This window comes from Ptychodera flava, chromosome 9, assembly GCF_041260155.1.
Source record: "Ptychodera flava strain L36383 chromosome 9, AS_Pfla_20210202, whole genome shotgun sequence".
NCBI lineage: Eukaryota > Metazoa > Hemichordata > Enteropneusta > Ptychoderidae > Ptychodera > Ptychodera flava.
This window is the reverse complement of record NC_091936.1, coordinates 34,897,135-34,924,099: the sequence shown is the minus strand read 5'-3', so window position 1 is coordinate 34,924,099 and position 26,965 is coordinate 34,897,135. Positions and strand designations below refer to the sequence as shown.

The window sequence follows — 26,965 nt, the reverse complement described above, 5'->3', positions numbered from 1 at the left end:
CAAACTATTGCTGAACCATGGATGAGCATTAATAGCAATCAGAGTTTCACATCAGCCAATCAAATTTTAAAGTGTGTGACGAATTTTCAGATGAACACATAGACGGAATTAACATGAATGTATGTATGTGGATAGAATAGGAAAACAAGATTACTTACATGAGCATTCAATACCAACATCTTGGCTGTGTGTACAAGTATGGGAACCCCATCCATCGTTGCTACAATCTGATATCTGCTGTTCTGTACCAGTACAGTCAACCTGGTGAGCAAATTATACAATACTTTTGGGTTATACTTTTTGGGTTACAGTAAAAATTTATAATTGTTTTCATTACTATAGGCATTTTCTTTTTTGTAATAATATTTGAACATCAGTGGTCATATTTGGTGACCTGAGCATGTCAGCTTGCACTCAGATTGAAGCAATTTTAATGACAGTGTTTCTGTTCTACACTTACGTATTCCAAAGGTTTGTTCTTGGGTGCTATGTGATCACACTAAAATAAACACACATTGACTTACATTACTGAGATGAATGTTTCCAGTGCCTGGTCCATACTCTGATGTCAGGTAAATGAGGACATAACTGAAGAGCCGTGCGCGACAGGCTACTTCAGCATTCTTGACAGTCCAGCCAGAGGAACATATCTGAAAGAAGAAATGAGTGATAATTTAATAAACTGGCTTAATGCTAGGGAACTACACCATGGAGTTGTATTATATGGCCAAGGTGAGGAAGATAGCTGAGCAGATTGGCATTGTTACACAAACACAACAGCTGGTCCAGGAGTAACTATTATATGTCTCAATGGTTAGCCAACAAATCTTGCCCTTGTTTTGAACTTTGACATTAAAACTTGCCTCAGGCTCTCATTTTGAAATATTTATGTCATCATGGTAATTTTGTATGATTGAAGAATACCGAGAAAGAAGTCAAGTAAACATGCGAGGTACTGCATTATGGGAAACCAATCAAGATTTTTAACTTTTTAAATCTATCAGTTGGACTTGATGAAATTTCATTACATCATAATCGCAGATTTTACAACCACTGAAACCACAATCACTGAAAAAAATGGTTGACTGCTGTAGTGAAAGAAAATTGGAATTCCCTCTAATATGCAAATTTATTTGTCTGCTTAAAGTTCAACTATCAAAAGGATAAGACTTGAAGCAGGTCTATACTAAGATACTAGACTACTCCTGGCTCTCTGATGATAACGTCAATCAAAGGTGAAAAGGTCAGAACCCACAACCTAATCTCTAGGGGTCAACCCAAAACTGGACAACCATGAAAAATGAGAATTCTGTCTTGTATATTTTTGCACTAATTCACACAAATAAACCCATATTCACATATTTTATAAACTGTACCTATGCCGTACTATCAACAGGTAATTTTCATTCACTTCAATGCTTTTATTTATCAACCTGCATAGCTACCGGTAATTTTGCCTGTACACAGTGCCATACAGTGGCCACATGAAATATAAAGTGCTACAATCATCAAAAGACTAAATCTGAGAAATCTAACAAAGTAGTACTTAATATTCCGCACTGACAGATTTGATAAGTATTACAGGTTTTACAGATAAAAATGACAAAAGTAACCAAAAAGGCATGATGGCAAGTAGGATCTTTTGAGATAAATTTGATACCAACGGTATGGATAATGTAACACAGGTAAGACTTTCAAAAAACTTTCTGAGGGCTCAAAAATGTAAAAAAACATAACAAACAATCATCATTTGACTAAAAAATGGACAGGTCAAATGTGAATTCCAGGTGATAGAACTATCAATAAGGGTGAAAACTGATACAATAAACAAAACTTACAGTTCCCCACTGATGGTCATGATAGATTTCTAATCTTCCTGCATAGTTGTGGTTGGAATTTGCAAGACGTGTCTCCCCTTCCTGTGGATGGTCATTTGCTGTGATTAAACATACATGTACCCAGTCAGAATTCTTATTCACAGTATAATTGTAATTTCTTTCCTCTAAAATGTTTTACTATGATCGAAGTATGAAATATTTTTTTAGGGAAAATTACATATTTAAGCAAACATCTGTTGCGTGAAGAGTAATTAAATGCCAAACAAATTTTGTGAAAAACTTTGAGCCATTTTGATTTTACAGGCAAAAATTGCTGATAAAATTCCTCGCACACACATATAGTTGATAAAAATGTCTATGCAGATGTCTAGATATTACAATATTCAGAATTGTTGTCACATCTTTTGAACAGACACAGGCTGAGAGGCAAAGAGAATATTTCAATTGGTAATCATTTTACAAATAAATGAGTTGGTCATCTTGTTCTTGAAGTTTGCATTTACTTGTTCAGAGCTCTGTTTCTCAGAAATACAAAAAAAAAAACGGTTCGACCAAACGGCTAAAGAGCTGCTGGCAGCAGTATAATTATCAGTAACAACAGCTAGGTGGGGTGCCTATAGGTCAAGTAGGGGGTTACACATTTTATTTCTGAGTACAATAATTAAGCAATACAGTACACTCCACGATGGTATACCATGAGATTTTGACCAGTTCACGACATATAATGCATGAAGTGAACGGGCCAAAACGGAGTGGTATACCGTCGCTGGGTGTGATTTATTTGCATTATATCATAATAGTATATTGAAATTCTGGCATGGAATGTCAAAAAAGGATTTTTGCTCAAGCCGAGAGCTCGCGCATGTGCCAGCCATTGTATATCACAAATATACTACAGTTTTTTTGCGTCTCGACCAATCAGATCACTGTATTTGCGCCATCAATATACTGATATGATATAATACCGGATAATAAATGACTGGTTTCTACAAGGAAGACATGGCTCTCCTAAAACAATGATTGGAACTATTTCAGGATAATTGCATGGTGAATAAATGTGCCAAAAATCTTCACATCTTACTTATTATTTGTTTTAAAAAAGCAATTTGTACGGCATGAAACTGATGCATCTGATGAACAAACTTGAACAGTCTGTCTCATTTCATACACTCGTCCCAAAATAGTTGTATTCTAATGTTGTGATAAAAAGAACATCAGCTATACGGATTTTAACTTTCAGTACTGGCTTTGAACACTCACATCTGCAAACAACACCAGCATCTTGTGAATGATCACAGGAATGAACTCCCCAAGCCGAGTGTCTGCACTCATTGATATTATCTTCATTTCCACAGCATTCAAGATAACCAAGATGAATCTCCCCGGTACCCGGTCCAAAGGACTTGATTTCAAGCACATCATCGTAGTGCAACTGTTTACATACTACAACTGTCGTCAAATTATGAGAAAGAAATTACAAAGATTAATTTAAAAACTTGATGTAAACATGTGTGATCTAGAAACAAGATGAAAGTGATATAATTTTGTACCCATGATCTGATCAACAGAACCGTATGACTGTACACCCTGTGTGACGCTCAAACTTTTTATATTCTTTTCTGATCTACCACTTGTGGGAGCTCATTTTGAAGCTCTTGGTGTAAGACAAACTTTCACAGTCTTACTTTTTCAAAACACTGATAATTTTATTTTTCTCCATAGAGTTAACACAGGGATGGCGGCCATTTTGAGTTTCAAATATTGGTAAATCTTTGGTAATTTGTTTCTCTGGTACCAAATTTTGCACAGTGACCCAGATTTTTATTCTTGATTTTGAAAAGGTATGATTGAAAGATTCCTTCAGAAAAGTTTGAAGAAAAGTCAGTCTTTTGAGGCGTATACTACCTTAAACGGACATTTGGAAGAATGCAATTAAACTAAGATTGTAGTGGAAAGGTTAAAACAAAAATCTCAAAACAACATTCCAGGATTCAAATGAATGATAATAGCAGCAATAATTTGGCAAGGTTAACGATATCACCCACAAAGACACTCAGAACATGGAAACTGCACCTGCCAACAATTTAAGTCACTCAGATATAGCACCAACTTTATTTCAACTGATTCTAGTTGTTAAAAAGCTTTGGAGGGTGAAAGCTTAATCCGTAATCCAATCTTCTTGCTAAATAGATATAATATTATCTGCACAGTGGCTTAATCATCCATCCAAAGGGCAAATTATGTTGTTCGCTCCAGAAAGGAGTCAGAGTGTGCGTAACAATTACATCTGATACTTACGTGCTTCTTCTCGATCAAAGCTGGTGTTACAAATTGTGCCCCACTTTCCACCATGCATTACTTCCACTCTTCCTTCAAACGGTACATCAGGACGTCCTCCAGACAGTCGGATGGCATGGCCAGATGTCCCTGTAATTTATGAGAAATCTTGTGATTACATTAAAGCTAAAATCAAAATGAAGGAATGGATAGAGAAATTGAGAAAATGAGAAAAACTAAAGAGTTGAAGGGTTTAGAGTAGCCAGCCACACATTTTGTGACTTGTTTGATGTGTAAAATCAGTTCTCCCTAAAATAAAAACTTTCATCATCCATAAAAATCAATTGAAACCAGTTTCAAAATGCACATCCTCAAAACTACATGTATTTGACTGCCAACCCCAATTCTCAATTCAATATATAGGAACTCACTGCCAATATACTGGTGTTCACTGTCAATGTTAGACTGGAAGATAATCCGTCACTCGAGGGCACCCCCCTTCGAGAGACGGATTTTCCAGTCTAAGTCAATGTAGGAGCTAACTGTCAATATATAGGAGCTTAGAGTAAACTTAAAGATACTCACTGTCAATATACAGGAGCGCACAGTCTATATTTGGGAGCTTACTGTCAACATACAGGAGCTCACGGTCAATATATACAGTAGGATTTCACTGTCAATATATAGGTGGTCACTGTCAATATACAGTCCGAGCTCCCTTGTAAAAATGTACTAGCTCCACGTCAAAATCAAAACTTTCTCTTCTGATCAATTATCTCACCTGTAGTGTTGCACACAACACCTACATCATCACCGTGGCTACAGGAGCCAACATCGTTCCAATCGCTATGGCTACAGTCAAACAAAGAGGTCTCATCTCCGTTACATTGCACGTTTGTAAGCCATATTTGTCCAGATCCTCTGCCAAAGTGTGCCTGTCCTGCAAAGTTGAGAGCTGCATCATAGCCTGTAAAGAGAACCTTGTTAGTACATTCAAAGCAACTGATAAATAAGGGACTTTCTACACATTGTCAGTAGTTTTCCAGAGATTTGGGTTGAAAAATATCATTTGATATATCAATGTCCCCTAAACCTAACACAAACTGTAGGGCCTTGCAGGATTATTACTTTTTTTCTGGGACTGTACTTTTTTCTCGGTTGGTTTTGAAATCAAGGACATTCTCAGTAGAATTACAATGTTTCAGTTTCTCTCTGATATTCTGTCATGCAGAGACAGTAATTTGTACTGCCACTTGTTCTCTTTGTGAAGTGAAATAAACTTTTTTCATGTTCTCTTGTCATTTGAAAAAAACTATGTCAGCCCCCCCACCCCACCCACCCCCATCCCCCGCCCCCGTAGCTGAAAATGCAAAGGCACTTTTTATGAGAGACAGTCACTGTCTTTTCTAATTACTTCAGACCTTTTTTTTATTTTGTGCGTTTCTTGCAAGAAGCTATTCATATGTTGTTCTGCTCACTGAAACATGTTGAATTATTATTCATCAGAGCTCTTTGTATATATACATAATAGCAAATATGCTGATGACATAATTACTGGTATGTATAGTAAATAGTCTTCGAAGTATTTATTGTTACATATAAGCAGGGAGGGAGCAGAGATCTGATGACTCAGTGTTTAATAGGTTTCAGTGAACAGAACATCATGAACAGTTGCTCCAATGAAACTAAAATGAGTAAAAAGAATATGAAGCGGTGTTCATACACCAAAAGTCCCATTACATTGAAAGACTGAGAACATGAAGAACTTGTCCAGCAATTTTCAATAAGGTCAAAAATACCGTTTTTTAGGTATCTTTTTACATATCATTTCATATATTGTTTTACATCTCTTTTTTATGACACCATTACCTACAATTTCAAGGTTTTTATAGATTTTCTTGATGACTTACAAATTTTTCAGGACTTTCCGAGACTCAATTTAATTTTCAAAGAGTTTTCCAGAACTTTCCACGAGGCTTCAAAATTCAAGGACTTTCCAGGTGCATGTGGACCCTATCGACATAACTTTGTCCCTTCAAGAAAGTGTACAAGACATACACCGATGGGCAAAAAGTGTGTTGTGAAAAAGCCATAAAAATGTGAAAGTTGAATCATACCAAGATGAGCGCAGACAACTTGAGCATCGTTCATATCAAAGCCATTATCACAGACAGTTCCCCACTGACCACTGTAGAATACTTCCAATCGTCCCTCATGGGTGCCAGAACCATTCACTAAGCGGACGCCATCTGCCACATCAGGGGGTAGCAGATCTGGAAATTATGAATTTTTAAAGTCAACATGATGATGACAATAATGTAAAGTGAATTTGGCCTGGCCAAAAAAGAGAACAACAATAAATAATATCTGTAGTAATAATAGCAACAACAATAACAACATGAATCAATAACAACAACATGAATCATGATTATAATTGATCTGCCATAAATTGTCAAGATGACTAAAATAAGATATTGACATATGCCTGGTATTAACTTATTAACCCTTTGAATGCTGAAATTGTTCCCAACAAAATTTTAGTGCAACATTTTTGATAATTTTTGGACCAAATGGGCATCACATTTCATTGGGTACAGTTCGTTATCAAAATTTTGACAAAAATCTGAAAAAAATTGACTGGAGTATATTTTCTAAAGGTGACAAAAATTGACTTTGGCACTCAAAGGGTTACCATTGCCCACGTCCCTCCACAAGGGACTGTGCCATTGCCATATACATTTCAGTTTCCGGTCCTAGAGATGAGAACCAACATACAATGCATACTGACACTGGAACAGTTACAAAGTCAATGATCCAGCCAATCCCTACATCTGATTTGAATTACAATTCCTATAATGTGCTAGGGCTGTTTCTGCATCACACAAATCATCACACTGATTGTATCATGTGAACTGATATTCTGGTGACTGGTTTTGGAAGTTGTTAAATTTGTTTACAGAAGCCTTGGCGTATGCTTCCTAGAAGTGGACGAACCAAGATTAGAACTGACTGTGAAGATACTCAGTGTGTATCAACACACTTAGGCCAAGAAAAATCAAACGTTTGTTTCTTATCCTCGCAAGCGTCAATTCAGACCTGCCATGTCAACCTTTTTTTTCTGCTCATGAGGAAATAAAATTTAAAAAAATAAATGCCAAAATATGTGACGATAGTGCATAACACAGTGCTGTATAAAACAGAACTGTAAACAAAATAATTGACACTAACATTCCATTTAGAACTGTACACATATGTCACTCTTATATTAAGCTGTCAAAACTGCATTGCTGCACTAAAAGTCAGACCACAGAACTGTTGCTATACAAAATACCAAAGCAACACTGCTATGCATTTATCTCTGTGTGCATTCCTATGTTGTTTTCATGTTTTTTGTGCATTCTTGTTGGTTTAAGAATAAAAAAAAAATTGAGAGGAAGAAAAAATCCCACGTCACTGCATCATTTTTGCAATTTGTCTAGGATGAGAAACAAACTTTTTATTTTTCTGGGCCTTAGTGAATTGCTTAAACAGTCTAGTCTAAGAATGATTAATGAATAGATAGATGGATAGGTAGACAGACCAAAGGTACAAGATTGATGTGTAGATGGATAGATGCAGATAAATACTAAAATAGAGAGATGGATCGAGAGATAAATAAACAGCATGGCGGTATGGTCATTAAATTAATCAAGTCAATCAAAAGTAACTCATTTACAGATTGATTAATTAAATTGATTAATTAATCAACAACAACAATGATGACCATTCAATTGTTTGACCTACCTAATTGCGGCTGACAACCCTCTGTAAAAGACACATCATCAATAGCAATGTCTCCTTGACCTTCATTATCACTGCCACGTACAGCTCTGATGATAACCTAGACAGCAAATACAACATAATCTTCCTCAATGTTAGGAGTACACGTATTTCACATCTAAATATCTAAAAATTATGATGATTTACATAATGACCCAACATCCTATAAAGAGACTGTTGATGATAAATATCATCCATTTGCCAAGAATATGTGTTGAACTTGACTTCTGCATCATTTGCGCAATATTATTTACTCATTAAATCCTAATGTTTATGCAATTTCTTTTCTATTTGACATGTTATTCAAAAAAAACTTTCATTAACTCTGATATTTAACAACAGGGACTGTAGGTTTTTATGTACATTTGATTTGACAAGTATAACTTGACTTCTGCATCATTTGCGCAATATTATTTACTCATTAAATCCTAATGTTTATGCAGTTTCTTTTCCATTTGACATGTTATTCAAATGAAAATATGTTCCTGCCATCATGATTCTATTATCAAAGAGGCTAAACTTTCATTAACTCTGATATTTAACAACCAGGACTGTAGGTTTTGATGTGCATTTGATTTGGCAAATGTTCACAATTATAATTACAAGAGTTGTACAAGTATGGTAAAATGGAAAATTCTGTATACTGTTGCAATACAGCTGTTTACAAATGATGTCATTCTTCTTTCATTAATATGCAAAAGTAAATATTTGTCTGCAATTTTAGATTACATTTTTGGAAATTACTGGTATGCACACAAGGACAACAAATACAGCTGCCAAATTCGTAACAGTGAACACTAGAAAATTTACTGGCTCCGATTACAAACTGCGACAACAGCCATGCATGCCACACTGACAAAATTTGTCCACACATCAAGCAGCAGTGTCGAATGTCATGCACGTGCAGCTATATTTATTAACAAACCTATTACTGCAAACAGTTACTGAAACAGTGAACACGACAATTGTTGTATAAAGGGTTTACATTTTAAGGCAAATTATAAATCTGCTGAGAAATCAAACAAATTTTGCCTTCTAAAAATTTATTTTAAATTTTACCAATTACTATATGCCCCTTGAAAATCTTCTGTCACAGTAAATATTTCTTGATTAAAAAGTAATACATCAAGTATAGATCTGCCAAAATTTGTGTCATTTTAGAATATTTTGATCAGGAAATGGCAATCACATTTTTGTTAAAGGGACATAAGCTGTAACTTGTGGCAAGTTTTTCAGTATTCTGCTTCTGTATATCAACTACCGTGTTTGACCCTAATCCGTTTGTCATGCTGAAATTTCGAGTATTCTTTTTGTCAACACAGCTTGTGTGTGTGTATTGATCATTGTTTATTGTTTACAAATGAATTCTAGTCTGGACTTGAATACAATTTTCAACAATAACAGTGGAGATTATACTCATATAGGTTGTGTCGATATGCTAAATACTTGGCATTAAATTACAGTTTAGGGATTCAATGCAGAAAGTGTAGGGAAACCACAAAACAAAAGTTCTAAAAAAACAGCCAAAAGATACAGCTTATGGAGCTTTAATCCCGTACTTCAAATTCAGAGTAACTGTTTTGTAAGTCGACTGATGCGAATTCCCACTCATAGCCCTGCTGCCCACTAATAGTCCACTTAGTGATTGATTCAGTCGACGCGATATCTTTGACGACAACAGAAAGAGAACCAATACCAACACCATCCATGTGGTAATAGAATCTGATCTGGAAAAAAAGAAGAAAGTAACGCAACATTTTGAAAAATAAGTTGGTTTATCTGACATGAGGTTGGCAAATCCTAGGGTCTCACATGCACCACCGACAATTGTCTACTTGAATCAGTCAATTTCCCATTCCTCTGATTTAACATACTTCTTATAGACTGTAAATACTGATGAAAATAATTATAACTAATAATAATTCATTTTATTGAATGATCAAAAATCCTCTGAATCAGTGATCAGACACACTTAAGACATGATGTTTACGAAAAACAGAGACAATAACTCTGAGTTAACAGACTACAAAAGATTTGTGTTAATTTGCAGAATACCTTAAAAACCTCAAAATTATTACAATGACAAATTTTGAGAGAATGGAGAGCATTCCATAAAACCTGTACAATAAAGAATACATATTGATTGCCCTAGTAAGGACAGCAAACTAGACTGGAGGACAACATGACTAATGCTGACTCCGGTCAAGGAACTACCAAACATTGTATTGCTCACATTTTTTGCATATATGTATTTACTATCTGTCTCATATATTGAACTTCAAGCTTCTAATAAGGATTCAATGGTAACTTGTTGATGATGTAGGCCTCATACTCATCATTTGACTGAAAGTGACTCTTAAAACTGAAATTAATACATAGCTGACCTATCACATCACTTCTAATACTGTGAGGTACGAGGTAAACAAGTAATTTTTTTTATTCAGCTTTTCAGTTGCAGGTAGACATTTCATGACTCACTGCAGTTGTTTGAATACACTTATCAGCCAGGAAACTATACCCAAAATAGAGCTCCTGTTTAGAACAGTGGCCAAAATATTCATAGACACTTTCCTCTTGGGTAGGATAGGAGTGTAAAGCTCAGTGCCACTCTTTGTGACTGTCATCAATTTGATTTGATCGGGAAAGTAGTATGCCGATGATATCAACAACACATGTGATAGTTACTGTTGTGATTCATAAGTTACATCATGTACGCCAGATTTACATCATGAGAGTGTGTGGAAATTTTTTTATATGAATATTTAAATTTTACAGTGACTCTATGGTCCCAAAGAGAAACAAAGAAAATCAATATTGTTATCCATAGTGTACAAAGAATTGAATCAAGCAAAGTATTAGCTTTGTGGTAGTGTATGCCTCAAATGTAAAAAATTTCAAATATTGCTCAAACTTTCCTAAATGAAACTTTCAACATTCTCTTACATAAATATGAAGGGGTCACTGTTCGAAGTTTGGAATAAGAGAAACAAACATTTACCAATATTTGAAATTAAAAAGGCTGTCATCCTGTGTGAACTCATCAATGAAGAAATGTAATATTTTGATTTTCGATTTTTTTTCCATTCTGTAAAATGAGATTGCTAGTTGTTAAAATGACCTACTGTAAAATTGGTGTAACATGGACTAGCCCTAGTCACTGGGCTTTGCAGCAGCGTGCAGTTACTGGCTGTCCTAGAGGGCCATTATAGTGTTCATGCCATGACAACACAACAGCCTAACAGTGTATAATAATGTTTCCATCTCGTGATTACCTCACCCCTAGCGTGTCAGCTAATCTGCTGAAGTTTATTCCTTCAATTTACTCTGTTTTGATATCTATATGCCAACAGAGTACACTTGGGGCAAGTCTGCCGGTATAACAGTAGGATGGTACTTACCTTGCAAGGTTCTGTAGCCGAGGCAGACCATGAAGTACTGATAAGTTCAGCTGCATCACCAATGTTCTGTTCATGGGCAGCAATATAGGCATAGTAACCTAATGATTAACCAGAAAAAATTACTTCCTTTGGTGAAATCTTTCAAAAATTCACAAACAATCTGCAGATTGAGTCATGTTAGAGCATCCCTGTATAATATTCCTTACAATTAATTACACAATGTCAGTATTTCAAGAAAATAAAGGCTGATTTACATCATGTGTACGTTTGTGTCTGTCAGGGAGGTATATGATTTTAAAATCCTGACTGCTTACAGTTCAGCATGAGTATTTTAGTTTTAATATCTACGAACTATTTATTTCAAAAGACTGACTGAAATAGACTGCCCACAGTCCCTTGTGCATCCCTTGCCTTCCAAGTAAAACTCAAGCCACTGTGGCACTGCCGTATGTGCTGATAGATGAAGGATTGAGGGCAAGCGCCAATGGAATAAGAACACACTGAAGTTTTCATGATTATTTGTGTTTTGGATCTTCCAATATGAACATAGATATGTAGCTTGTTATAGTATGACAAGCCTTCACATACAGTACCACAGTCAAGTTTCTTGGGACAGTATCGCATTTGTCTCATTCCTGATAGCTGAGTCTATTGATTATCATGGACTGTTGTAACGTACAGCGCCCTCAAACAGTCTTATGAAAAACTGCAATCATTACTCTAACCCAGAGAGTACATGTGAAAAAACTAAAGAATAATTGTGTTGACAGTGAAGGGAAATTTACGGAGTGCATCAATCATGATTGACAAATTGTAAATAAGTAAATAAGTAATTAAATAAATAAATAAATAAATAGGGTGGCAACATCAAAATGGAAGTCAGAAAGCAGTGTGGACATGTTTATAGTCAACTTAGAGGCCTCAATGTACCTTGGCCTACCGACTCTGTAAAGGACAAACTATAAACCCACATTATCTGAGCCACAAAGCCGTATTATCACCACCTACATTCTATTTTCTGTGCACGTAAATGATTTAATGACATGGCCCATTAATTGCAATATGCTCGCCAAATAACCCTGACTCTAATACACCAAATATTATTATTGTAGAGCTTCCTAGTTGCTTGATTTGTGTTCAATATTGACATGTCAATAAGTAATATATCATTGCAAGACAAACGCAGAGGTCACAGATTACTGACAGCAAATAAACAGTGTCATAAAATATTAAATTGCTGATTTTGGTTCCAGCTGGTCTAAGATGGGTTTACATTGGGACTGTGTCATCAAAGTTCACATCAAGCCACACTCTGCCATTTTTAATTGTCGCTTGGAATATAAGTGAATCACCTTTAATGTTTTCAGCTAACTTTGCGAGATATTGATCAAAATGGCACTACCACTTATCGAGTCATTGAAAAATTCTCTTCAATCAAATTGGCTGAACCAGCACTGTGAAGGATGAAATGACCTCCTTTCAATGACCTTTTACCTTTGACCCATATAAAGTTATTGCTTTTTGACACTTGATTATGTATGTGAAGGTTCATTGTGGAGATATAAGTACTTGAATAAACTATACAATAAAACTGCTGTACATTTAGCTGATGTAGGTCAGAACTTTTTGGCTGGTTTTATGAGGCAATACCAATTACACAGTAAATTACTATATATAGGCATATCGTCATCTGATCTGCTATCAACATATTAAATACAACCTGCATTTTGTTTACCTTTGGTCTCATAATTCATGAGAATGATTATTTAGAGATGTCCGTCATCAATAAGTCTCTATTGAACCAATTAAATATAGGATGATGTCATTTAACAAGTGCACGTGAGTGCACATTTTAGGAACATAAGGCCAAGTCCCTGAAGCTACTATAGACATGGATACAAAATTAAGTATTTCCTGACTCTATGAAATTATCTCACTAAGGTCATCCTAGGGACTAGGGACCTGTTAACCAAATATTAAAGCTGTCTGACCAGCGGTTATGAAGAAGAAGATTTTTTACCAAAAACGCCTTTTTTGGCACTAATTTGCATATCTTCAACAAATATCAAAAATTAAAAAAAAACAAGTTTCTCAAAATCATATTTTTCATCTACACGACAAATATCAAATCAGTAAGTACAGCGGTTCTCAAGATATTTGAGTGTACGGATGCCTCACAAACGGACATACATACATACATACATACATACATACACACTGACGACGGATGCTGGACGGATACCCATCCCAATAGCTTCTATAGACTAAAGTCTATAGTAGCTGAAAAATGACCTCAAACTTTCACATTTTTTGTCCATATTCTATAGATTTGACAATAAAAGTCTCACTGTAAAAAGATTTGTCATTCCACTTCATATTAATATTTTTATGTTTATGTGCTCTAGTATTGCTACAGGGTCTCACTGTTGCTAGGGAACAAGTGTTGTTATCACTATCTCTCTCCTAACAGATATGAACATTACAAGAATAAACTGTGCATGCAATGCCAACTACTGGGCAGTGTACCGGTACACGTACCGGTATGTAAACACACTACTATTTTCATTTTATCAGTTCCTAATTTTCCCTAGCAAAGCCACATATTACCACAACTATTATTTTATTGCACACACTATGAGCTACCAGTGTCAATCAAAGCACAACTTACACAACATACAATTATTTCTACGGATCATTTTCAAAGTTTCTGTTCCGCATGTAAACTTACCTAGCACATTTTTCAATGTATGATCCCTGGATGGCCCCGTGAACGGTGTCGGCGTTGAGCCTTTATTTCTCTTCCAATCAAAATTATCAAAACAGCTCTGACTCCAGGTACAGAAGCCATGTTGGAAATCACATCTCCCAGGCCCTATTGTCAAACAATAAATCTTAAGCTATAAATTGACAGGCAAATAATCTTAGTCCGTGGGCTAGAGGGGGTCTACGTGCACCCCCCCACAGGATAACAAATCTGTATTTTTCAGAACCCTTGGGATCCCTAGAATACGAAATGGAATTTTAACAGAAAAAATATAGGGACGCAATAGCTGTTATGGTCATGTTTTGAAGGGTACCGCAAAATCACGATTTTCCGAGCCAAATGCATTTTCGTCAAATCTGTCTTCTTGTAAGTCATGTGCTGAGCTCATTTTTTAACATAACCTCACTTGTTTGGTATCATTAGAAAGGGAATTTAGTCCTCTTTAAGATGACATATTGCACTATGCAATATCTTCTACAGTTTTTGTCAAATATAACCAAAACTTACCCCTTACCCCAAAATTTAACATTACAAATTACAGAAAATCTCAAATTCTAACCAATTTTTTAGCTAGGCATAATAAAAAATTGCAATGATTTGTCTGAAATCTGTTTTATTTGATACAGGGACATGTCAGAAATATGAAATAGACTTTTAACAGAAAAAATATTGGGAATCTACAGCTGTAACAGTCATATTTTGAAGGGTACCACAAAATCATAGTGTAGCAAATTTGCATGCATTTTTGTTAAAACTGTCTTCTTATAAGTTATCTGCTGAGCTTGTTTTTGAATATAACCTGCTTGTTAGGTATCATTAGAAAGATAATTTACTAATCTTTAGAATGACATATTGTAACATGCAATATCTTCTACAGTTGTCATGATATATAACCAAAACTTACCCCATACCCCAAAGTTTACATTGAAAATTTCAGTCATAGCTAAAACCAAATTCTACCATTTTTTTAGCTTGACACAAAAAATCTGGCCGTTTTTGCTATTAAATCTATTTTATTTGTTACAGGGACATGTCAGAAATATGAAATAGACTTTTAACAGCAAAAATATTGAGAATCTACATCTGTAACAGTCATATTTTGAAGGGTACCGCAAAATCATAGTGTAGCAGATTTGCATGCATTTTTGTTAAAACTGTCTTCTTATAAGTTATCTGCTGAGCTTGTTTTTGAATATAACCTGGTTTGTTAGGTATCATTAGAAAGATAATTTACTAATCTTTAGAATGACATATTGTAACATGCAATATCTTCTATAGTTTTCATGATATATAACCAAAACTTACCCCATACCCCAAAGTTTACATTGAAAATTGCAGTCATAGCTAAAATCAAATTCTACCATTTTCTTTACCTAGACATATAAATTCCGGCATTTATTTGTATGAAATCTATTTCATTCGGTAATGGGTCATGTCAAAAATATAAAATAGACTTTTAACAGAAAAAAGATTGGAATTCTGTAGTTGTAACAGTCAAATTTTGAAGGGTACCGCAAAATCTCAGTATTCCTGACTTGCGTGCATTTTTGTTGAATCTATCGTCTTTTAAGTCAACTGCTGAGCTTGTTTTTGAATATAACCTGGCTTGTTAGGTATCATTAGTAAGATTATTTACTAATCTTTAAAAAGACATATTGTAACATGCAATATCTTGTACAGATTTAAATGAAATATGACCAAAACTTACCCCATACCCCAAAATTTACATCGAAAACTACTGTCATAGCTAATGTCAAATTCAAGCAATTTTTTACGCAGACATAAAAAATTAGGCAATTTTTTGTATGAAATCTGTTTTATTTTGTACTTGGCCATATCAGAAATATGAAATGAACTTTTAACAGAAAAAATATTGGGATTCTATAGCTGTAACAGCTGTATTTTGAAGGGTACAGCAAAATCTCAGTATTCCTGATTCGCATGTGTTTTTGTTAAATCTGTCATCTTATAAGTCGTCTAATGAGCTTGTTATTGATTATAACCGGGTTTGTCTAGTATCATTGAAAAGGGAATTAAATAGTCTTTACAATGACATATTGTAACAGGCAATTTCTTGTATAGTTTTCATGGAATATGACCAAAACATACCCCATACCCCAAGGTTTATATTGAAAGTATTGTCATAGATAACGTGATCAAATTCCGTGAATTTTTAGCTAGACATGATAAAAATAGCTCTTTTTCGGTATTAAATCTGTAGTATATGGTACTGGGTCATGTCAGAAATATCAAATAGACTTTTAACAGAAAAAATATTTGGACTGTATTGTTGTAACAGCCATATTTTGAAGGGAAATGCAAAATCGCAGTACCACAAACTGGCACCTTTTTTGTTAAATTCTTCTTCTTGTAAGTCATCTGCTGAACTTATTTTGTGACACAACCTGGCTTGTGAGGTATCATTAGTAGGGAAATTTATTCTTCTTTAAGATGACATATTGTAATATACAATGTCATTCATAGTTTTCCTGGAATATGGTCAAACTTTACCCCATACCCAAAAAGTTCAAATCGCAAATTACAGCTTATCTTAAATTCTACCATTTTTTGCTGCACATAATACAAAAGGCAATTCTGTTTAAAATCTGATTTATTTGTTACAAAAGTATGTCACAAGTATAAAATTAACTTTTAACGGGAAGATGATACAATTTAGTAGCCATTGGATCATTTTTGGAGGGGGAACCCATATATTGCAAATGTATGTGTTTCGGCAAATTTGCCCTGATACCTGGGTACCCTTCCAAATATGATCCAAAAGGCTACAAAATCATATTATGTTCTTGTTAAAAGTTATTTCATATTTTTAACATACTTTATTAACAAAAACACATATTTCATACATTGCATACAAGAATTGCCTTTGGTATATAAAGTTAATAAATTGTAAAAATGGTAGAGTTTCAGATTTGCAGTAATTTGCTGTGTAAACCTTGGGGTATGGGGTAAGCTTTGGTCCTATTTCATGAAACCTAAACAAGACATTGCATATTACAATATGTCATTTTAAAGACTAGTAAATTACCTTTCTATTGATGCCTAACAAGCCAGGTTATGTCAACAATCAAGCTCAGCAGATGACTTTTAAGAAGACAGATTTAACAAAAAAGCAAGCGAGTTGGCAATACTGTGATTTTGCGAGACCCTTCAAAATATGACTGTTACAGTTGTAGAGTCCCAATATATTTTCTGTTAAAGTCTATTTCATATTTCTGACATTCCCCCATACCAAATAAAAAGATTTCATATAAAGCATTGCCTTATTTGTTATGTCTAGCTAGAAAATTGGTAGAATTTGACGATAGCTACGAAAGTAATTTTCGATATAAACTTTGTGGTATGGGGTAAGTTTTCGTCATATGCCATGAAAACTATATAAGATATGGCATATAACAATATGTCATTTTAAAACGTAGTTAATTAGCTTTCAATGGTACCAAATAAACATGGTTATGTGATAAAATAAGCGCACCAGATGACCTACAATGGGACAAAGTTAACAAAACACATATAAGTCTGCACTGCTGTGATTTTGCACTACTCCACAGAATATGCCTGTTAAAGCCATAGAATCCCAATATTCTTTCTGTTTAAAGTCTATTTCATATTTCTTACATGTTCCTGTACCAAATAAAATAGATTTAATAGCAAAAAACGGCCAGATTTTATATGTCTAGGTAAAAAAATGGTAGAATTTGGTTTTAGCTATGACTGAAATTTTCAATGTAAACTTTGGGGTATGGGGTAAGTTTTGGTTATATATCATGACAACTGTAGAAGATATTGCATGTTACAATATGTCATTCTAAAGATTAGTTAATTATCTTTCTAATGATACCTAACAAGCCAGGTTATATTCAAAAACAAGCTCAGCAGATAACTTATAGGAAGACAGTTTTAACAAAAATGCATGCAAATCTGCTACACTATGATTTTGCGGTACCCTTCAAAATATGACTGTTACAGCTGTAGATTCCCAATATTTTTTCTGTTAAAAGTCTATTTCATATTTCTGACATGTCCCTGTAACAAATAGAATAGATTTAATAGCAAAAATGGCCAGATTTTTTGTGTCAAGCTAAAAAAATGGTAGAATTTGGTTTTAGCTATGACTGAAATTTTCAATGTAAACTTTGGGGTATGGGGTAAGTTTTGGTTATATATCATGACAACTATAGAAGATATTGCATGTAACAATATGTCATTCTAAAGATTAGTAAATTATCTTTCTAATGATACCTAACAAGCCAGGTTATATTCAAAAACAAGCTCAGCAGAGAACTTATAACAAGACAGGTTTAACAAAAATGCATGCAAATCTGCTACACTATGATTTTGCGGTACCCTTCAAAATATGACTGTTACAGATGTAGATTCTCAATATTTTTTCTGTTAAAAGTCTATTTCATATTTCTGACATGTACCTGTAACAAATAGAATAGATTTAATGGCAAAAATGGCCAGATTTTTTGTGTCAAGCTAAAAAAAATGGTAGAATTTGGTTTTAGCTATGACTGAAATTTTCAATGTAAACTTTGGGGTATGGGGTAAGTTTTGGTTATATATCATGACAACTGTAGAAGATATTGCATGTTACAATATGTCATTCTAAAGATTAGTAAATTATCTTTCTAATGATACCTAACAAGCCAGGTTATATTCAAAAACAAGCTCAGCAGATAACTTATAAGAAGACAGTTTTAACAAAAATGCATGCAAATCTGCTACACTATGATTTTGCGGTTTCCTTCAAAATATGACTGTTACAGCTGTAGATTCCGAATATTTTTTCTGTTAAAAGTCTATTTCATATTTCTTACATGTCCTTGTATCAAATAAAATAGATTTAATAGCAAAAACGGCCAGATCTTTGTGTCAAGCTAAAAAAATGGTAGAATTTGGTTTTAGCTATGACTGAAATTTTCAATGTAAACTTTGGGGTATGGGGTAAGTTTTGGTTATATATCATGAAAACTATAGAAGATATTGCATGTTACAATATGTCATTCTAAAGATTAGTAAATTATCTTTCTAATGATACCTAACAAGCTAGGTTATATTCAAAAACAAGCTCAGCAGATAACTTATAAGAAGACAGTTTTAACAAAAATGCATGCAAATCTGCAACACTATGATTTTGTGGTACCCTCAAAATATGACTGTTACAGCTGTAGATTCTCAATATTTTTTCTGTTAAAAGTCTATTTCATATTTCTGACATGTCCCTGTATCAAATAAAACAGATTTCAGACAAATCATTGCATTTTTTATTATGCCTAGCTAAAAAATTGGTAGAATTTGAGATTTTCTGTAATTTGTAATGTTAAATTTTGGGGTAAGGGGTAAGTTTTGGTTATATTTGACAAAAACTGTAGAAGATATTGCATAGTGCAATATGTTATCTTAAAGAGGACTAAATTCCCTTTCTAATGATACCAAACAAGTGAGGTTATGTTAACAATGAGCTCAGCACATGACTTACAAGAAGACAGATTTGACGAAATGCATTGGCTTGGAAATCGTGATTTTGCGGTACCCTTCAAAACATGACCATAACAGCTATTGCGTCCCTATATTTTTTCTGTTAAAATTCCATTTCGTATTCTAGGGATCCCAAGGGTTCTGAAAATACAGGTTTGTTATCCTGTGGGGGGGTGCACGTAGACCCCCTCTAGCCCACGGACTATCTGTTATGAACAATGGCGTCAAAGTTACCACTATATATTGCTTGGAGTGATAAATAACACTTTATACTAGTAATTGGTAAATCTTTCAAAGATAAATATTGCCGGAGAGAAGCAGAATTATACCAATATCAGTACCTGCGTATTATAGAACCATGCTTGTGTACGGATATTGTGAGTAGAAAGTACTTACAAGTCTATTGCAACATTTGCTGATTGTAACTTGATCACAAAGAAATAATATCAGGCTGAGCCTTATAATAATACTGATTTTTTTGAAAATAACATTTCAGCTTACACGAGCTAGGCTTGACAGAGAGTGAGAGATGGCGGCCACAGTACACTTACTTGAATTACACAAACTTGCAGCTTCGTCTGTTCCATCTAAACAGTTATGATGGAAGTCACAGGTATGTTCATAGGAGATGCATTCTCCGCTGTCTGTGCAGTTGAATACTCGTTCACCACTCGGCAAACCACATCCACTGGTGTCTGTTGAGGAATTAAGCAGCAGATGAAATTGACGTTAAGAAAGGTAGTTCGCGCCTCGAAAATGAAAGACTTAAACTTTTGCTCAACTAATTCTTCAAGCAAACTTTCAACCATTCTCTTTCAAAGTCAAGAATAAAAATTTGGGGTCACCATGCAAAAATTGGTACCAGAGAAACAACCAATATTCACTGATATTTGAAACTAAAAATGGCTGCCTTTGCTGTCAGGGAAAATGAAATTTGCAATTTTCAAAAAACTAAGCTGAAGAAAACTTTATTTACTCCATAAGCTTCAAAATGAGCCCCAACAAGTGGTAGGCTAAACAAATATTTTACAAGTTTGAGAGTCTGACTATTTGTTCCTGTCGAGGCACATTCTACCTTAAGATGCTTATTTGACAGGAAGCAATTTGCCACATGCTGAGTATGAGAAAGATATCATGTATTGGACTGAAAGAAAATAAAATTTGACATCGGACCCACTGTTACAGTCCACAGGAATCTTCCATTTTGATTATTTCAACTTTTCCACTGAGACTGTGACACAACCCAAATGTTGCTACAGCTGATAATGATTGGGTAAATGCATGGTCACAATCATAGGTGAACTATCATTCAATACCAAAAACGTCATAAAATACAAAGGAAACAATGAGGTTGAAAAAGTCTTGTCAGTACTTTTATGTCATGGATTAAAGTAATTTTAGCTGATGCTAGAGAAAAGAAAGGTATACAATGTCAATCCTTGCTATTCATCCATATAAGACCAAATCCAGAAACGTAAAATCGGTCTGAATCTGATCTACCAGTAATTACATGAAACGCAAAACTTGGACACTGCTTGAAAGCCAAATATACAGTCGAATATTTTCGCTGTCACATGAATGGAAAATGCAGCCTACTGAATGGAAAATGCAGCCTACTGAATGTGGAAGTTGTAATGCCACGGAAACTGTTTTTTAAAAACAAATACTTAGGATATGATGCTTTTCCCAGTACCGTGAAGTTCTTATTGGCGGCAAGCCTTTAAGTGTAATGATTAATGGGTACAGAATTACCACAAAAATGTCATATATTTCACAATAAATAGCTAAACTGACACTGAGTGTTTACACTCCACCAAAGCTATATTGCACTTTGCTTTCTTTATACATCACGGTAATTCCCACTGACTTAGTTTGATGTATTCCAAACAGATCATAAAATCTATGAAATATATGCTCTACTCTGAATTAAATGGACAATTTCAGAATTTGTTTACTTGAGCTCTATATTTGTTGTAAACTAAAAGATAAAAGTTAGAATGCACCTAAGGGACAGACATTTTTCTCTCAAACTTTCAAAATACAATTTTATATCTACCACTTGTGTGGGTTACTTTAAAGCTCATGCTGTTTTTATCTGCATTTTTTGTGAGTTTTATTTTTCTTCATAGAGGTAACACAGGGAGGGCAGCCATTTTGAATTTCAAGTGCTTGATAATATTAGGCAATTTGTTTCTCTGGTACTTGTACCAAATTATGCAAAGTGATCCTGATTTTTATTCTTGATTTCAAAAAAGAACAATTTAAAAGTTTCTGTGAGGAAAGTTTTGGGCAAAAGTTTTAATTCTTTCAATTTTAAGGTGCTAGAACTACCATAGTAAAGTTTACGATTCTCAGTTTAAAGAGCAAGCCTTAAAACTTTTGCAGAAACTTTCCTCAGCAGAACTTTCCACCATTCTCTTATCAAATCAAGAATAAAATTCAGGGGTCATTTACGTTGAATTTCAAATGCCATAAATATGTCAGGTAATTTGTTTCTCTAGTACCAAAATTTGCGTGGTGACCCCTGATTTTTATTCTGGATTTTGAAAGAGAAAGCCTTGGTAAAGGTTGAAAGTTTAATTGAGGAATGTTTTAAATTTTAAGTCTTTCACTTTCTAGGTGCATACTACCTTACAACATCATATTTAAAGTGTTCAATTTAGTTGTTAGATTCCTGATCAATTCAGTTAACCAACTATTGAAAATTATGCAAACTGCAACATTTTGTATACTGGCATTTATAGTACATTTTACTTCCTTTATACAATGACCTTCCAATCAACAATCTTCCTTGTATCTGAGCAGCCCAGGGAAGAAGACGAACGAAAGCACTTGTAAAAACAAAAATGAAAACACATTAAGTTGAAAACTATGGCTATTGTCCAATAAATTGAGTCACTTTCCAAAAATGGCGTCTCACATTACTTGACCACAACAACCGACTAGCTCCGCTTCACCTGTCTTTTGTCAGAAACTAATCAGGAAATGTGTCCAGACAAGTTCTTTCTCTACAATGCTGTAGAGTTAGCCTAATTGACCTTTTACCCCATTGTTGCATGGCCAAACATCACAGGCTCCTAAGGAAACACTTGTCTGCAAGATATAAATCTTACTAAAATTTCAAGTCATAAACTGAGTATTTATCTTTTGTTACACTTCCTGGTTCGATAACTTCATGGCTTTCTTTATTTATTTATAAAAAATTCACAAGAAAATCAGTGATGCAAGTTTGTCAACATTACACACACCCTAGGAAACACACAAAAACATTACAACCCTAAATTGGTTCAAGGCCAAACCATTCATACCTAATTTACACTGTACCTGTAATCCTGTCTGCCAATTAGCATACAGCAGCTGTGGTATCAAACACTGAAAATAACTTTTTGTGCTCGTTGGTTGAGCATGTCAGAACCTACAAATAAAGGATTCCGGTTTCATATGACTCTTGATTTGATTTTCAACAATTCAGCAAATCTTTCGTTTCAGTCTTGTTACTGATAGCTAAACTACCATTTGTAGCTAAGGACAATCAGTAACAGAGGGTAATTTTCAGATAAATGTTTTCTCCCTTGTCTCAACTCCGTACAGTTCAAACACTGCAACCCAGGGTGTCAACACTGTGCATTCACTACCTGTGACAAGTGCCTTTCTGCTGTTGACAAGGAAATACTTATGTCATAGCAATCTAATGGACAGACAGACAGCTAGATAGGTACTGACAACCTATCTACAGTCCTGTGGTCCTGCTTGTCTCTGTGGTTGATACAAGGAACAAAAAAACAGAATAATTGTCAAAAAGACAATTCAAAAATTTGACAGCTGAACTGACAAATATATCAATTAAAAAAAGTCATACAAACCTAATTTACAATCCAGGGAGAATGAGATATCATCAATGGCAACATCACCCTCTGAACTACGTCCAACTTCTCCTTCAAAGTACAACTGGAAATTTTCATCACTTGACAAAGCAATTTGTTGATATTGCCAGTCAGAACCCTTATCTGTGCGTTGCTCAAACACTGTCTTGACTTCATGGGACGTCATGCCCAGCTGTTGTAACTTCAAATAACCTACATCACGTCCATCCATGTGGTAGTAGAAGCGAATCTAGGATAAAACACGAATAACAAAATTGATGGGACAACGTAAGTGCATCCTGTGAATACATAGCTTGCCAAGTTGGGCAATTAATACCACTCAGTGAATTGAAGTGATGTTGACTTGCAGCTACATGTATTATGTTTACAATAAATTACTTGATTGTGATAGGAGAGAAAGATGTGATACAGAAAGAAAAATACAGCATTGATGCCACCATCATTGTCATATCAATTACCATGGTACCACAGTCACACTCCTTATCATCATGATGACCATTGTTGTTGCCATATTGTCATCAACTTCATTGTCTTAAATATTATCATCATACATATCATGATCAGTATTAATATTACTGTCATCTTTATCATCACAACCATTATCAAGGTTGCTCTCATCATCATCATCACCTCATCATCACTCTCTTTCATAATCGTCATCATCATCATCTTATTTTCATCATCATTATCATCTCACTTTCATCATCATCATCATCATCATCATCATCATCATCATCATCTCATTTTCATCATCATCATCATCATCACCTCATTTTCATCATCATCATCATCACCACCATCATCATCTCATTTTCATCATCATCATTATCATCATCATCATCATCATCATCATCATCATCATCATCATCTTATCATCATCATCATCATCATCATCATCATCATCATCATCTCATTTTCATCATCATCATCCTCATCTCATTTTCATCATCATCATCATTGTCAGCAACAGCAATAGCAGCAACAAGAGCAGCATTACCAGTAATTACAATCACCAATCTCTGATGACATCTGAAGTTCAAGATGTTAGAATACCATGATTTTCATATGATGACAATCATTGCCACTGTTAGTACTGCATCTAATTCGTTGATGGCTAATTGGTATGCCAGCAGTCTGTGATATGTGCATGCAGACCTGTAGTATTCCCTTTAATTTTGGATCTGATCAATATACTTACCTTGCATCGACCGTCAGTTGTTGGCTGAAATGGCTGTGCAAGAGCAAGTTTTGTTCTGTTGTAGATGGGCCTACCAGAGACTTCCATGTACATGTAGTAATGGTCTGCACCATGACACAAAGTTGGTGAAAAGGAAGTTGAAAAAATACAAATTAAGCTGGGACTGCATAGGGACTTCTGAAAAGACAAGCTTCAAAATATATCTATTCTTCAACAATTGGATCAAAGTGTATGGGGTATATTTTTATGAGAGGGTATTGGCTGCAGTAAAGTGCAGAAATAATTTTAGCATAGGACGGTTACAATTAGTGTTGTTGTCATGTGACATTTCAAAGCTGCTGTACTGTATTCAGCTATTAGTACTAAGTATCTGTGATTGGCTGAAATTAGTCACCTGACATGCAAAAATATTAGCCAATCAAATCTGGCATTCCATGTTAATGACATAAAAGTTTTAACTGAATAACAAACCAATAGACTAGTGTGAACATGCCAGCACAGGCTGTAGATGGTTTGGATTGCTTCACAATGAAAGACAAAAATTGCATCACAGTAATTGTGTTGTCACACCTGACAAGGAACTGCTGGTGCATGATGAATTCCTATTAGTATGACAATAGCCTTTAGACCCTATCCGAGTCCATACACTCAACCATATCCGAGTCCATACACTCAACCTTCTCCGAGTCCATGCACTCAACTTTATCCAAGTCCTTATACTCAACCCTATCTGAGTCCTTACACACAAGTCAAAATGAGAAAATTGTCTTTCACGGACATGTGATAAGATTATGAAAATGTATGACCTCAACAAAGTCCTTGCAACTGTGATGATTTCGAAGAACCTGTTCATAGGCATTTATGGAAATAGCCATATAATGAATGTATAGCATTTGGTTTGGGGTTTTTTCAGCTAAATAATCGCATAAATTTCACTCACACATTGAAATGAATTTTGACTTGAGAGAACTTACATGGTGGCTGTCTTAATGCTTAATACTGGAAATTCACAGAGAAACTGACTTTGCCAAAAAAGTTTGCCAAAACCATTTTTTCTACTCTACTGAACATTTTATTAATTGCATGTTCGCCTACAGTTTGCATATCCTTTGTGACGTTGTTCCTTTCTTTGAGAAACAGCTGAACAAATAAATTTGACCTGAATCAATCATAATGAAAAAAAATCACGGTGACAGGTTAATTGACCGTAATTCCTACACTATTCAAAATGTTTATAGCAACTTGACTGCAATGCTCTTGTTGCCTTACTTACCAGCATTGCCATTGTGATCTGACGTGGGTCCCGTATTTGGACTGTCAGTGGAACCCTTGTGGCGAGTCCAATCAAAGTCATCGTTCCGCAACTGAATCCAATTGCACAAATCATCTTGAAAATCACACCGGCCAGGATAGGAATCTAAGAAGAATACAGATCAAAAATTTCAATCAACACTATTGCTAGAGACTGAGTATATAATAATTGTTCTGAAAGATATTTCAAATAAATATCCTACTAGTTATTTACACTGTTATAGAAGTTGAAGTAGAGAACCCTTCCTGCAACATTAGATTGTCAGATTATTTTGAAAACTGGATAGTTACTTTGAACTAAATGCTGAAACACCTGTTGCAGCTTTTGTATTAAAATTCAGACTTTCCCGTACCAATAATGATAACATGGAAAATTTATCATATTTGAAAGATCACATGTACTTGCAGGCAGGGGTCATATCATGAATTGAGAAATTCATATACAGAAAACAAGAATTATTTAGTATGTATCTTCACTAGGTGCCATCCAAGCCAATTTGGCCCACCACTGACTCAAGAGGTTTCTCTTAATTGATTAAAGAAAATTTCACATTTTACTCGTCCCACTATATGAGGATGATTCAACTTCAGGAAATGGATGTTGACAGAGAGAAATCACAAAATTGATAAAAAGATGACTGTTTACTGATGTTGAGGTTCAATGCTTACCACACAGAGATGGATTCTCGTCACTACCATCACCACAGTTATCCTTGTAGTCACATAGTTGTCCATTATTAATGCATACTTCATTGGAACATGTAAACTGAGTTGGTTGACAAGGGGGTGGTGCCATGGCTGTGTGAACAATTAATACATTCAGGTTAGCAATTCTCAAAGACATGATTAAATTTGGACCTTTCGATCATTTTCTTGCTTATTAAAACATTTGTAAAACAAAATGATCAAGCATCTGCTGTGCAGGTTCTGCATATACTGCAGCAAGACATTATTTTTGTTTTCATGTATGATTG

General features: G+C 34.7%; 1 protein-coding gene across 2 annotated transcripts in view; it reads right to left on the bottom strand.

The window, feature by feature from the left end:
• LOC139140819 (scavenger receptor cysteine-rich domain-containing protein DMBT1-like) overlaps positions 1-26,965 on the bottom strand; it is a 92,084-nt gene that overhangs the window by 25,885 nt on the left and 39,234 nt on the right. For both annotated transcript variants that reach the window (XM_070710252.1, XM_070710253.1), the window contains exons 6-21: positions 26,661-26,789; positions 25,954-26,097; positions 24,681-24,784; positions 23,462-23,711; positions 20,150-20,293; positions 14,061-14,204; positions 11,333-11,430; positions 9,494-9,661; positions 7,899-7,995; positions 6,233-6,388; positions 4,897-5,082; positions 4,137-4,265; positions 3,099-3,287; positions 1,839-1,936; positions 525-650; positions 159-261 (exon numbers count right to left, since the gene is read on the bottom strand). In XM_070710252.1, the coding sequence (XP_070566353.1) occupies positions 159-261; positions 525-650; positions 1,839-1,936; positions 3,099-3,287; positions 4,137-4,265; positions 4,897-5,082; positions 6,233-6,388; positions 7,899-7,995; positions 9,494-9,661; positions 11,333-11,430; positions 14,061-14,204; positions 20,150-20,293; positions 23,462-23,711; positions 24,681-24,784; positions 25,954-26,097; positions 26,661-26,789 (2,265 nt within the window). The remainder of the gene's footprint in view (positions 1-158; positions 262-524; positions 651-1,838; positions 1,937-3,098; positions 3,288-4,136; positions 4,266-4,896; positions 5,083-6,232; positions 6,389-7,898; positions 7,996-9,493; positions 9,662-11,332; positions 11,431-14,060; positions 14,205-20,149; positions 20,294-23,461; positions 23,712-24,680; positions 24,785-25,953; positions 26,098-26,660; positions 26,790-26,965) is intronic.